At 43.8% G+C, this 14,550-nt stretch overlaps 1 protein-coding gene across 1 annotated transcript; it reads left to right on the forward strand.

Annotated features, from left to right (window-relative positions):
* Positions 1-5,167: 5,167 nt before the first annotated feature.
* On the forward strand, positions 5,168-14,480 carry LOC109895851 (proline-rich extensin-like protein EPR1). The gene is made up of 5 exons (XM_020489895.2): positions 5,168-5,472; positions 7,089-7,177; positions 9,627-9,717; positions 10,426-12,517; positions 12,759-14,480. Exons 1-5 carry the CDS (start codon positions 5,397-5,399, stop codon positions 12,856-12,858), a joined length of 2,448 nt encoding a protein of 815 aa, XP_020345484.1. The 5' UTR covers positions 5,168-5,396; the 3' UTR covers positions 12,859-14,480.
* The last annotated feature ends 70 nt before the right edge of the window (positions 14,481-14,550 follow it).

The raw sequence follows: 14,550 nt of genomic DNA on the forward strand, positions 1-14,550 counted from the left end.
GACAGATAAAACGACACAGAGTTACACATGGAGTAAAAACAAACATACAGTCAATAATGCAGTATAAACAAGTCTATATACAATGTGAGCAAATGAGGTGAGAAGGGAGGTAAAGGCAAAAAAGGCCAAGATGGCAAAGTAAATACAATATAGCAAGTAAAATACTGGAATGGTAGTTTTGCAATGGAAGAATGTGCAAAGTAGAAATAAAAAAATAATGGGGTGCAAAGGAGCAAAATAAATAAATTAATTAAAATTAAATACAGTTGGGAAAGAGGTAGTTGTTTGGGCTAAATTATAGGTGGGCTATGTACAGGTGCAGTAATCTGTGAGCTGCTCTGACAGTTGGTGCTTAAAGCTAGTGAGGGAGATAAGTGTTTCCAGTTTCAGAGATTTTTGTAGTTCGTTCCAGTCATTGGCAGCAGAGAACTGGAAGGAGAGGCGGCCAAAGAAAGAATTGGTTTTGGGGGTGACTAGAGAGATATACCTGCTGGAGCGTGTGCTACAGGTGGGAGATGCTATGGTGACCAGCGAGCTGAGATAAGGGGGGACTTTACCTAGCAGTGTCTTGTAGATGACATGGAGCCAGTGGGTTTGGCGACGAGTATGAAGCGAGGGCCAGCCAACGAGAGCGTACAGGTCGCAATGGTGGGTAGTATATGGGGCTTTGGTGATAAAACGGATTGCACTGTGATAGACTGCATCCAATTTGTTGAGTAGGGTATTGGAGGCTATTTTGTAAATGACATCGCCAAAGTCGAGGATTGGTAGGATGGTCAGTTTTACAAGGGTATGTTTGGCAGCATGAGTGAAGGATGCTTTGTTGCGAAATAGGAAGCCAATTCTAGATTTAACTTTGGATTGGAGATGTTTGATATGGGTCTGGAAGGAGAGTTTACAATCTAACCAGACACCTAAGTATTTGTAGTTGTCCACGTATTCTAAGTCAGAGCCGTCCAGAGTAGTGATGTTGGACAGGCGGGTAGGTGCAGGCAGCGATCGGTTGAAGAGCATGCATTTAGTTTTACTTGCATTCAAGAGCAATTGGAGGCCACGGAAGGAGAATTGTATGGCATTGAAGCTTGCCTGGAGGGTTGTTAACACAGTGTCCAGAGAAGGGCCGGAAGTATACAGAATGGTGTCGTCTGCGTAGAGGTGGATCAGGGACTCACCAGCAGCAAGAGCGACCTCATTGATGTATACAGAGAAGAGAGTCGGTCCAAGAATTGAACCCTGTGGCACCCCCATAGAGACTGCCAGAGGTCCGGACAGCAGACCCTCCGATTTGACACACTGAACTCTATCAGAGAAGTAGTTGGTGAACCAGGCGAGGCAATCATTTGAGAAACCAAGGCTGTCGAGTCTGCCGATGAGGATATGGTGATTGACAGAGTCGAAAGCCTTGGCCAGATCAATGAATACGGCTGCACAGTAATGTTTCTTATCGATGGCGGTTAAGATATCGTTTAGGACCTTGAGCGTGGCTGAGGTGCACCCATGACCAGCTCTGAAACCAGATTGCATAGCAGAGAAGGTATGGTGAGATTCGAAATGGTCGGTAATCTGTTTGTTGACTTGGCTTTCGAAGACCTTAGAAAGGCACGGTAGGATAGATATAGGTCTGTAGCAGTTTGGGTCAAGAGTGTCCCCCCCTTTGAAGAGGGGGATGACCGCAGCTGCTTTCCAATCTTTGGGAATCTCAGACGACACGAAAGAGAGGTTGAACAGGCTAGTAATAGGGGTGGCAACAATTTCGGCAGATAATTTTAGAAAGAAAGGGTCCAGATTGTCTAGCCCGGCTGATTTGTAGGGGTCCAGATTTTGCAGCTCTTTCAGAACATCAGCTGAATGGATTTGGGAGAAGGAGAAATGGGGAAGGCTTGGGCGAGTTGCTGTTGGGGGTGCAGTGCTGTTGTCCGGGGTAGGAGTAGCCAGGTGGAAAGCATGGCCAGCCGTAGAAAAATGCTTATTGAAATTCTCAATTATGGTGGATTTATCAGTGGTGACAGTGTTTCCTATCTTCAGTGCAGTGGGCAGCTGGGAGGAGGTGTTCTTATTCTCCATGGACTTTACAGTGTCCCAGAACTTTTTTGAGTTAGTGTTGCAGGAAGCAAATTTCTGCTTGAAAAAGCTAGCCTTGGCTTTTCTAACTGCCTGTGTATAATGGTTTCTAGCTTCCCTGAACAGCTGCATATCACGGGGGCTGTTCGATGCTAATGCAGAACGCCATAGGATGTTTTTGTGTTGGTTAAGGGCAGTCAGGTCTGGGGAGAACCAAGGGCTATATCTGTTCCTGGTTCTAAATTTCTTGAATGGGGCATGTTTATTTAGGATGGTTAGGAAGGCATTTTTAAAAAATATCCAGGCATCCTCTACTGACAGGATGAGATCAATATCCTTCCAGGATACCCCGGCCAGGTCGATTAGAAAGGCCTGCTCGCAGAAGTGTTTCAGGGAGCGTTTTACAGTGATGAGTGGCGGTCGTTTGACCGCTGACCCATTACGGATGCAGGCAATGAGGCAGTGATCGCTGAGATCTTGGTTGAAGACAGCAGAGGTGTATTTAGAGGGGAAGTTGGTTAGGATGATATCTATGAGGGTGCCCGTGTTTAAGGTTTTGGGGAGGTACCTGGTAGGTTCATTGATAATTTGTGTGAGATTGAGGGCATCAAGTTTAGATTGTAGGATGGCTGGGGTGTTAAGCATGTTCCAGTTTAGGTCGCCTAGCAGCACGAACTCTGAAGATAGATGGGGGGCAATCAGTTCACATATGGTGTCCAGAGCACAGCTGGGGGCAGAGGGTGGTCTATAGCAGGCGGCAACAGTGAGAGACTTGTTTTTAGAGAGGTGGATTTTTAAAAGTAGAAGTTCAAATTGTTTGGGTACAGACCTGGATAGTAGGACAGAACTCTGCAGGCTATCTTTGCAGTAGATTGCAACACCGCCCCCTTTGGCAGTTCTATCTTGTCTGAAAATGTTGTAGTTTGGAATTAAAATGTCTGAGTTTTTGGTGGTCTTCCTAAGCCAGGATTCAGACACAGCTAGAACATCCGGGTTGGCAGAGTGTGCTAAAGCAGTGAATAGAACAAACTTAGGGAGGAGGCTTCTAATGTTAACATGCATGAAACCAAGGCTATTACGGTTACAGAAGTCGTCAAAAGAGAGCGCCTGGGGAATAGGAGTGGAGCTAGGCACTGCAGGGCCTGGATTCACCTCTACATCGCCAGAGGAACATAGGAGGAGTAGAATAAGGGTACGGCTAAAAGCTATGAGAATTGGTCGTCTAGAACGTCTGGAACATAGAGTAAAAGGAGGTTTCTGGGGGCGATAAAATAGCATCAAGGTATAATGTACAGACAAATGTATGGTAGGATGTGAATATAGTGGAGGTAAACCTAGGTATTGAGTGATGAAGAGAGATATATTGTCTCTAGAAACATCGTTGAAACCAGGAGATGTCATTGCATGTGTGGGTGGTGGAACTAATAGGTTGGATAAGGTATAGTGAGCAGGACTAGAGGCTCTACAGTGAAATAAGCCAATAAACACTAACCAGAACAGAAATGGACAAGACATATTGACATTAAGGAGAGGCATGCTTAGTCGAGTGATCAAAAGGGTCCGGTGAGTGGAGAGGTTGGTTGGTGATTTAGACAGCTAGCCAGGGCATCGGTAGCAAGCTAGCATAGGATGGAGGTCTGTTGTTAGCTACCTCTTGCGTTCCGTCAGTAGATTAGTGGGGTTCCGTGTGGTAGAGGGGATTAATCCAAGTCATAGTAAAACTCTCCCTAACCTTCTGCCACTCCCCCAGTGCTCTCTCCCTCGAGCTCTGTGTGTATGTGATTGTGTGAGTGGAGACAGGTGTGCTGGAGGCAGAGCAGATCCCCACCAGCTGCAACCTGTTCCATAATCAAGGCCTCTACAAATACTCAGCCCTGCCACTTCCATGCTGCCAGTTCGTAGCCTCTGCTCAGTCAGTCTTCAGGTCAAGTCAGTTGTGCCTGCGCTTGTTATCATGTTGTGCCTGTTTTTCCCCTAGCCTGACGCTGCATTTCTCTCTGCTACAGTGCCATCTGCTCTGACTCTGGTCCCTGTCTCCAGTCCCTTGTCTCGTCAGTCCTGCTTCTCTGCCCTGGAACCCGCTCTACTGCTTCCTTGGATTCCGCTCCAGGCCTGCTTACCCTGCCCCTACTCCCCTTGCCTCAGCCTCAGGCCTGCACCCCAACTCCCCCCTGCTTTTCAATAAATACCTTAGTTACTTTATCCCTGTCTCCTCGTCTGAGTCTGCACTTGGGTTCACCTGCTCCGACCCACGTAACACTCGAGTTTCTTCTGATTATGAGCGGGTCCCTGATGAATTTGCTATCACAAAAGGAGTCCTGGGCCCCAAAATGTTTGAGAACCCCTGGCCTATGTTATACCATATATCCGAGGACAAATGTAGCAATGCTTTTGTGCCATGGGGTGTAGCAGCTGCACAGTGCCAACTTTAAAAAAAAAAGTATTCCTGGAAGAAAGAAACCTTGAGAGGAACCAGACACAGGGGGGCCCACCCTCCATTTGTTCATCATCCTCCTCTGGCTACAAAACAACTGTGTTGTGGCAGTTACCAAGAGACCAAACCATGACCAATCATGCACTACTCTGATTCAGCAATGGGCCACGGGAGGGAAATCAAATCATGGAAAAAAAAAAAAAAATTCTTAGTAACCGACAGAACCTGTTCTACGGAGTTGAGCAGGAAACCAACAGGACCAGGTCAAGGAAAACCTCTTGCACTACACTAATTCTGGTCCTCAATTCACACACTCGCCTCTCACCATTGTAAAACATGTTGGGTTTTGGCTGCTAACGGCCAGCATAAATCAAATTTGATTATAATGAAGAGCAGGCCCTTGTTACACAGCCAACTGTATCTCTATGGGGGTTTACACCTTCTCATCATGACCAGCCCTTGGCTTGAAGAGTGTAACTCACACTGTTCTTTTAAAAGTAACAATCATACTATTGCTATATCGAACAAGCACATCAACACCCACAATGAGACATAACAGGGGGAAGTGAGAGGACAGTTGGAAAGATTTGTATGACATTGGAATGTTGCTGTCAAACATTGTTGGCGTGCTGGCTGGGAGGCACAGGGTTGGGGCATGATGTGTTTGTTCTCTCTCTGCCTTACCTGTCGGTTTACAAAATAGGGAGGCACAGGAGAGGGGGCGGTGGCCATTTTCTCTCCCTCTCGAAGTTTTCACAGAATCAGAGGATTCAGTAATACACCTGTCGTTAAGCCGAATTAATAGATTAATACGTTTTTGACGCCTGTCTATGGAAGCTCCTGCTTAACATCATGTGTTAACGATTCGTTTGGATAATAGGCCTACCAATAGGACATAAAAATGAAAAAGTCAACGTTTTTTGGGGGTCGAAAGAACCAATCACTTTTCGACACCAATATTAAAATCAAGGAGATGGGTAAGTGTTTATTGTCATATATTGAACAATTAAATAAAACGAACAATTTCATTATTAATTTATCATGTGATCAACATTCTTTCTTTGACGACTGTCCCGATCTTTGCAATTGTTATTGTGACAGATAAGTGAGTGAAAAGATGTGTCCTAAATGCACACATGAATAGGAATTACGTTTTTTCCTTGCGATTATGTCTGTATCAAAAATTAATACAACATTATACATATTATTACCAGTAGGTATGCTATTGAGATGTTAAAACAGACTGCTCCCTGATCAAATACCGTATCATTTTGAGCCAGAGTCGTTATATTGAAAGGAGAACACGACGACCTGACATAAGGGTTCCCCAGGCTTTGGGGAGTTGGGACTAATTAAAACATAAATATGAATAAACGCCATAGAGTTATGAAAACTTTGCTGAACTGTTCATATGAGAACTCTAACAATGGAGAGGTGGTTGGTTGCGAAGTGCAAACATGGATGGGATATTTATATCCCACTGGATGGGATATTTGTATTTTTACATTATGCCGGTGTTCAATAGGAAAATGCCTATTATGCCCCATTGGGAAATGTAACTGTGGATGCCAAAACACTTTATACACTGGCTGTTGTTTCCATACTTGTTTTTAAGGGCTGTATAATGTTTTGTTCATAGTCATATCAGTCTGAGTCTCAGTGCTTGAAGTGAGTGCAGAGCATGACCAGTGTCTCACTAACTGCAGTCACTTTATGACATGTCTCTCATCAGTTAGTTATTTGACAGTGACATGCCTAACATTGGAATGGCTGACTGAGCCATACAGAATCACAAGAGTTACTCCACAGAAACAAATTTACCGCTGATGTGTTTTGTGTAGTTACAGATATGTTTTTTCCTTTATCTAGTAATGTCAAAGCCTGTTAACTTACAGACATTATAGACCACCTCTGGAAAAGTCACATTTCACTTGAAAATCAATCAGGTGGTGAGTGGCCTAATTTCCAAATGAGTGTGTGTCACACGCCATCTTTAATTTAGACCCATTCTATATGCCTCAATCCCACCTCAGCCCAAAAAACATATCTTGAATAACCTGAGGTCAGTGTTGATGAACTATAAACACTCATGACTCATGACCCCTGGGATTGTTATGAATGTTGCACCACACTTCTATGTCCTACCTGACATTCCATTGGTAAATAGGGATTCATGGATGCTGTGAGAAGCACTGTATTCTGTACTCTATGGAACTACATGATTTTAGGCTTCAGTGTTTGAGCAATAAGGTGACAACCTCTTCTGTTGATTAGAATCAATCATTGAACTGCTTTGAATAGTTGTAAGCTTGAATAGTTGTAACCTAAATGCTAATTTGCTGTCAACAAGAGAAATCCCCCTGACAGAGTAAACAGCATAACATCACATAATAGTTTGTCAGTAATTCTGAGAACTGCAGACAAAATGCCTTAAGCCTTAACTTGTTATTATGCACATGCCTAATTACTGAACTTTGCAGTCACCAGACTGTATCTCCTTCCAGAGCTGTGCTGATCAGCTGAATGGTAGACTGGTTGGTTTTTATCTATACTGTAGACTAAAGTGGTGGGTTGTGTGTTTGTTTTTTCTCAGACAATGTTGAGCTGGTGTTGGATTCATCAGCCATTCCTGAATCAGGCACTGCCAAAGTGAGGAACAGACCCACAGTAAAGCACTTCACGGTAAGTTCCAGTAACTCTGCATGATGTGCGGAAATATTAATAGCTTTCAAATCTACATTTCTACACTCAAGACGGTGTTGCACCTTTTGTTGAGACTGATCAAGCTTTGTCAATCTAGATATTGTTCTCTAACACTTCAAGATGATTATCACATGGAACTTGTTTCCGGGCTTGTCTTGCGAATTCTTGCGAATGCCGAAGGCCCCATATTACGTCACATTTGCATAACTGTCTGCTAAATTGTGAATTATTTCTTAACAAGGTCTTTGTGGTGCCTGAAAGAGAATCTGCATTGCCTCATGAAGGGTGTTCCTGTAATCATTCATCTCTGTGTGACCACTGCAGTCAGACCCATCCATCACTCACACCCTGTCACTTTGAAAGCATACTTTTCTAACCGGCAGGTTTCACTTGCACAGGCTATTCACATGTATGACAGAAGGAGTAACCCATATGTATTTGCAAGTGGGCTATCCATGTGACAAGGATGCATGCTATTTGTTTGGGTGTTGACCCAGTCCTCTCAAGTCATTTCTGTAGAGAGTTTGTCCTCAGAAATTCACACCCTATTTACTTAGACATTCTCATGGGGACACAGTTACTATAAGAATGTTACCTTTGATTTACACAATCTTGGGTATTGTACAGTCTGGGACCTGGCATATGGCGCCTAGCTCATGTGCCTTCTATTCAAGATGGTGTCCCAAGATGGTGTCCCAGAAAATACCAGCCGTATCTGAATTTTTTAGGTTGTATTACGTTGTCATTTTGTTGTAGGTATGAAAGCCTACCTCAGAAAGGGGAGTGTCCTATGTGACTGCTCCACTGGCATGTATTAGATGTGGCACACCCAGCAGCACAGGGGTTGGACTGCTCTAACTGACTGTTTGGATTGACTGCTTTGACTTTCACCCGTGAGTCACGGAAAGAAAGAAGAAATTAAGGCGGATCAGAAACCGCATTGAATGCCACACCCTTCGCTTCTTGTCAAATGTTTGTGCCGTTGCAAGGAGCTGCTTGCCCCTATGAAGTCTGCATTCATGACATATTTAAGGCATTAAATAAGGCAGGTGTTCCGTTCACATGAGCTGTTTTAAAGATACAGTGTAACTGAGGGTTCTTGAGAATGGACCACACCTGAACCTTTTCCACGAATGACTTAATATTCCCACAGCTGAATGAAAGTTATTGATGTGTCCTCTGCATTTTGGATATAGCGTGTACCATGTGAAAGTTCTATATAAACAAACCAAGTGATTGCGGCCTGACCATAAGGCCAAGGGCAGTAAGTCGATTACAGTTTAAAGTTACATGGGTGAACCGTACTTTGGATTGTTTTGCTAGATTGGAGGCCCTCGGGCCCAGTATTGGGTAATTACACTGGTCAAGGTGTGGTTAGGTCCTAAGGAGTGACTTTCAGTCCCTACTGTATATAGGGTGATTCTGACCAGTCCTATCAGCTTTGGAAGGGCATATCTCTGTTCTGTCTGTAGGGCTTGTGTTGTGTCAAAACAGTCTGTGTTTATTTCTAGAGGTGTTTCGGCTCTGATGAGAACAGTCAGTCACACAAGCAGGCAGCAACATGACGGTACAGCCCTTTTTCTCAGAGGTAGTCATACCCACTTAATGTTTGTTTAGGTGAAACGATGGGAGTGTTCCATGTGCCTTGCCCACACTACGCTCTGTCTGTGGATGAGCCATGACAATGAAAAGATGGGAGTGTTGCCTGTGCCTTGCCCACACTACACCCTGTCTGTGGATGAGGCATGACAGTGGCATGACAGTGGCAGCAATGTTTTGAAGAAGGCCAAAAACTGGGCCAGTAAGCTGCAGCTAGTGTCTGGAAAGGGGTTAGATACAGTATAGCAATGGAGGACATTATTGTTGAATCATTACAGGTGGGGGGTGCTCAGTGGGCTTTGAGACTATGTAAGAGATCCTGTAGCCTCAAACTGCACAAGGAGGATTTTGCCATTATAGAAAAGGATACCATTTGCTGGGAAGCCCAGACTATGATTACAGTTAAAAAATATATATATATGATTTTTTTTAATGAAAAGCCCTTCATATTGAATGTGCCTGGCATTCCTCTGTCTTTGGCAATTGACACCACTGACGTACCAGTTTGTTTCCTGAGTGTTAGATTTACATTTAGTTGAGTTGTCAACTAACGTGAATTCAATGTGAAATCAACCAAAGATTTCACACTCATTGGACTTTCTTTTTTCAACTTTTAACCTGCAAATCCAATCAGTTTCCCACGTTGATTCAACGTCATCACATAGAATTGTTGGGTTGAAATTATGTGGAAACAACGTTGATTCAACTAGTTTTTGCCCAGTGGGCTATCTCTGCTCCCCAATCCATTCCCTTTCTTTCACAATCTCTACAGCCTGACATCTGAGTGAAACGTCAACAGTCTGATGTATTTTGTCCTTATTTCCCACAGTCCTCCTCTGATGTTGTACAAGGGTTTAATGTACCAACGCCCAAAGTTCCTGTCCCCCCCCCTTTCAACAGACCAAAGATCAACGGGGCAGGTGAGGGTCTCTGTCCTGTGTATACCGGAGTTAAGTTGTGTAGCTAAATTATTTACACTCCTGTGAATTTAAGCCTTAGTGCTGGTTTTAGACAGATCTAGTTGATCACAAATTCAAAGCAACTCTGTTTTCGTAAAGGCTGAACTATATAGAGCAGGTAAATGTTTGTCTAAGGTCTTGGACAATAACACTTTAGAAAGCATCCAAGTAGCCATTCACAAACATGTTTGCAGAGCGGGAGGGTACAGATCAGATATAATTTAATCAGTTTCACCATAACTAAAAGTTAAATAATTTACTTAAACAATAAGTTATATCAATAACAAAATACACTGAACAAAAATATGAACGCAACATGTAAAGTGTTGTTCCCATGTTTCATGAGCTGAAATAAAAAAAATCCCATGAATGTTCCATACTGAGGAGTATTTATGTCTGTAATAAAGCCCTTTTGTGGGGAAAAAACGCATTCTGATTGGCTGGGCCTGGCTCCCCAGTGGGTGGGCATATGCCCTCCCAGGCACACCCATGGCTGCTCCCCTGCCCAGTCATGTGAAATCCATAGATTAGGGCCTAATGCATTTATTTTCATTGACTGATTGCCTTATATGAACTGTAACAGTAAAATCTTTGATGTTTTTGCGTTTCTATTTTTGTTCAGTATAGTTGTACTTTCTTGTGTCTCTGATGGTTGTTCTCTCTTTATAGTAAACGGTGAACGGTTGTCCAATGGATCTGCTGTATCTGTACCTGATTTGGTGGGCGAGATATTTATTCCACCTCCACCTTCGATGCCCCCCCCACCCCCTCCACCCATATTCAACCCTCCCCCACCAGATTTCTTGGGTGACCTCGACTCCATTCAGCCTCCCTCCATATTCAACCCTCCCCCACCAGATTTCTTGGGTGACCTCGACTCTATTCAGCCTCCCTCCATGCCCCCTCCAAAACCCCCATCAAAACCATCATCAGTTGCCCCCTCTGAAGGGGACAAGAATGTTTTCACCTCCATGAAACTTCCACCTATGGCCCCTCCGAAGCCCCCGTCAACTTCCTCCAGTGCTTCTAGTTCCTCTTTGTCCAGTTCTACACCACCACCAACCACTGTCCCTGTTATCACAGAGCCCCCAAAGTTTGCCCCTCCACAGCCCCCTACAGACATGAGGCAAGCTGCTCTGAAAGCCCTGAAGACACCGCCTACAAAGCCAATGAGGCTGTCCTCCATCCCCATTATGTGTGAACTCCCCCAGGTTCCAGCCACCCCTGTGCAGAACCCTAGACCGTCCAGCTTCAACCCCCAGAACACAGCTAAGCTCTACAGTGTTCCTAAGACCGGCATTCTAGATAGGCAGGTGGAAGGTGAAAATAAGCACAAGCAGATCCTACTGCTGCATGACCCTGGGTCTACTGACTCTGTCCTGGTCAATGGGACAGCCCCCTCTGTGGCACCGCCAGTTAAGCCAGCCCGGAGAAACAGCTCGGGGATGCAGCTGGAGCAAGACCTGAAGGAGTTAAAGGATAATTTTAACCCACCCCACCCCACCCAACCCACCCCACCTGAGACTCAGAAGGAAGTGAAAGTGGGGCCTTTGCCTTTATTAGCACAGCAGGCTATCAACAAACCTGCCGAAACTCCCACTAAAGCATCACCAATGCTTCAGGTCGTCACTGCCCCTGTAACCATAGAGGCTAGCCAGGTCAAACACAAAGTGTCTCCAAACCGGAGTCGCAAGTTCAGTCCAATGCTGGACCGTAAACTGCGCAACCTAAAGTTCAGTGCGGTCACTGGGACGAGGGAGGGTCCTGCCACTTCCCCCCTGGCTCTTCTCATGGCGGCTAAAGAGCGAGAGAAGCACAGGTCCACTTTGTCACGCGAAAACAGCACAAAGAGTAATGAGCTATCCACCAGCATCCAGCACAGCGAATCCAATCCCAATTCTTTCACCATCATCCCCAGGTCCACCTCATTCACTTCGGTGACCTCACAAGATAATCCACAGTCTGTGGTCCCAGTGCAGCCCCCAGTGGTGATCCAGACTCCAGCAAAACCCCAGATCATTGAGTCAGTGGTGGAAAAGAGGCCAATTGCAAATCCAGTATTTCAGGGTGTGGAGAAACAAAGTGGAGAGCAGAGGATTTCTTCCCCCTTTAGCCTTGTCAGGAATGAAGAGAACAGGGAGGACCTATGCTTGCCATTACTCCCTCCCCCTCCCGAATTTGATGACCATAATGATGTCGTGGAGTCTCCCCCAAGCTCGCCTCCACCTGACCCTCCCCCGAAGAAGGTCCTGAACCCCATTCCCACCCCTGCCTTTCCAGTCCTGCCCCCCACTGCCAGCCTTATCGTTCCTGTCAAAACTCCCTCCCCTGCGCCCCCCCCTCCTCCAAAACCCAAACCTCCAAGCCCTCCCAAACTCCTGCCTCCCGTCATGGAGGTCAAACCCAAGCTACCTGTTCAGACCACACCCAAGCCACCTCCCACCCAGGCGTCCTCCTCCCTCTCAGCCAGCCAGGCCACGCTCCTGACCATCCTGCAGAAGAAGATGCTGGAAATGGACCACAAAATGGACAACAAAATGCTGTCCATGAAGACAGACTCTGATGACTGGGGTTCTCCCTTGTCTGAGGAGACCATGGTCCCTGTTGTCCCCAGGGTCACCCCGAAGACCCCTGTTATCACCGCAAAGAGCAAGAATGCCACCTTGTCAGCCAGAACACAAGGCCTGGACATGAAGGAGCTGGAGACTAAAATGGCCAAGAATTCTCAGGGTTTGTCAGCTCCATCAAAAGTACCCATCAGGTAGGCCTTGCTCTCTCTACTTCATCTTTGTCTGTTTGAGTTTTTCACAAAATGTTACAACTTTATTGTTTAAGCTTAGGGTGTTGTGACAAGTTTGGCATAATTTTGTTTTATCTAGGAGTGTCCGTAATTGCATGTTTTGACACAGTAAAGAATGATGCTAGCTAGATGTATTGATGAATGTGACAAGAACAACCTGATAAGTGTTTAACTAATATTTTTTTCTTCCTCTACTTTCTAGCAATGGGCCACAGTCAAAGCAGGCATATGGAATGACTTTCATGGTACGACCCGGAACCAAACAACCAATAACTGTTGTCAGCAAAGGGGTCTCATCATGAGGAGCCAACTTCAAATTATACCACACATACAATTTAATTCAATTCAATTAAAATAACTTTTATTTCCTGAGAGGGAACTATATGTGTGGTGATGGGTCTGTACAAGACAAATAACAAAATAGCAGTGTAATAGATTAGGAGCAATCTATGCAATCACAGGCTATATATACACATACAGTAAAAGTCAAAAGTTTGGACACCTACTCATTCAAGAGTTTATTTATTATTACTCATTTCTAAATTGTAGAATAATAGTGAAGGCATCAAAACTATGAAATAACACATATAGAATCATGTAGTAACCAAAGAAGTGTTAAACAAAACAAAATATATTTTAGATTCTTCAAAGTAGCCAGCCTTTGCGTTGATGACAGCTTTGCACACTCTTGGCCTTCTCTCAACCAGCTTCATGAGGTAGTCACCTGGAATGCAATTAAGTATATTATGATTTGTTTAACACTTTTTTTGGCTACATGATTCCATGTGTTATTTCATAGTTTTGTCTTCACTATTATTCTACAATGTAGAAAATAGAAAAAACAAAGACCCTGGAATGAATAGGTGTGTCCAAACATTTGACTGGTACTGTAGATACAAATAAAAACAAGAAATACAAGAGTTGAGTTTTATGGATGTTGGCACAAAACTAGAAGCTGCCCTCTTAGATGTGTATGCCAGAGATCTATGTCTGAGGGTAGGTGGCTATACTGGTCATGGAGTGTGTGCGTAATGTCCAAGGCTATTTGTTCCCACTTCTTCCTCACTATTTTATATTTATTTATAGACGTCACTGAGGGGTTCCTGGCTTTCTCCAATGATTTTTAGTACTCTGTTCAACAGTATCTTTGACTGCTGCAGTTTAATCAGTGTGTGATAGTATACATTGCCTTATTTATCTTAGGCAGACCTAATAGATTTAAAAACAAAAGCACAATCTGCTTTCAAACTAGCAGCAGTGAATTGCCAGTCTTAATATATACAGGATGTTATTATAAAAGGACGTACAAATTGTTTTGCTTATAGGTTGAGTGCCACAGTACCTGTATATACTGTATATGTTAACAACATACGGAATTGAAATGTAGCCTACTAGAATACATTTAGAACACACATACTTTATATAGTTCACTGTACTAAACTTGTTCCATACAATGGATCACTAAATAAAAGCAAAACAGTTGTCAGGCATTTGCCACAATGACATATAAAAATGTACTTTTACATTTGGGCTGAAGTCTAGCTATTGCGTCAGTCATTATTAAAGCTGCTCATATAAATCTCCATCCAAATGTAATCTAATTAAAACCACGATGCATCAAATACTGGATGTGAAGAAAACTTAAGGGTTGGTAAATGACATTGGAGGAAGAATAGTGTTCATGTCTCCTGACGAGTGTAAGTGGACATTAATTTTGGTCATGTCCTTTTAGAATGTTTTAGCAGCAAAAAAACACCACATTAATTAACGATTGAAACTATAATTACCCTGAATTGTCTTTCATGTGGTGGTCTGTTGGATTTCTCCTTGTAACATAAAATTATGCCAAATATACCAGGGCACAGACCACTCCTTTGTTTGGTTATTTTTTGGGGTTATGTAATAAAATCTATTTTTAAAGTCATGAATTGTTTCCACCAAATTGTCTGAGAATAATTTCCTACTGAAGACTGAAAGTATAGTGAGATTCATGC

This window comes from Oncorhynchus kisutch, linkage group LG1 (genome assembly GCF_002021735.2).
Source record: "Oncorhynchus kisutch isolate 150728-3 linkage group LG1, Okis_V2, whole genome shotgun sequence".
Classification (NCBI taxonomy): domain Eukaryota; kingdom Metazoa; phylum Chordata; class Actinopteri; order Salmoniformes; family Salmonidae; genus Oncorhynchus; species Oncorhynchus kisutch.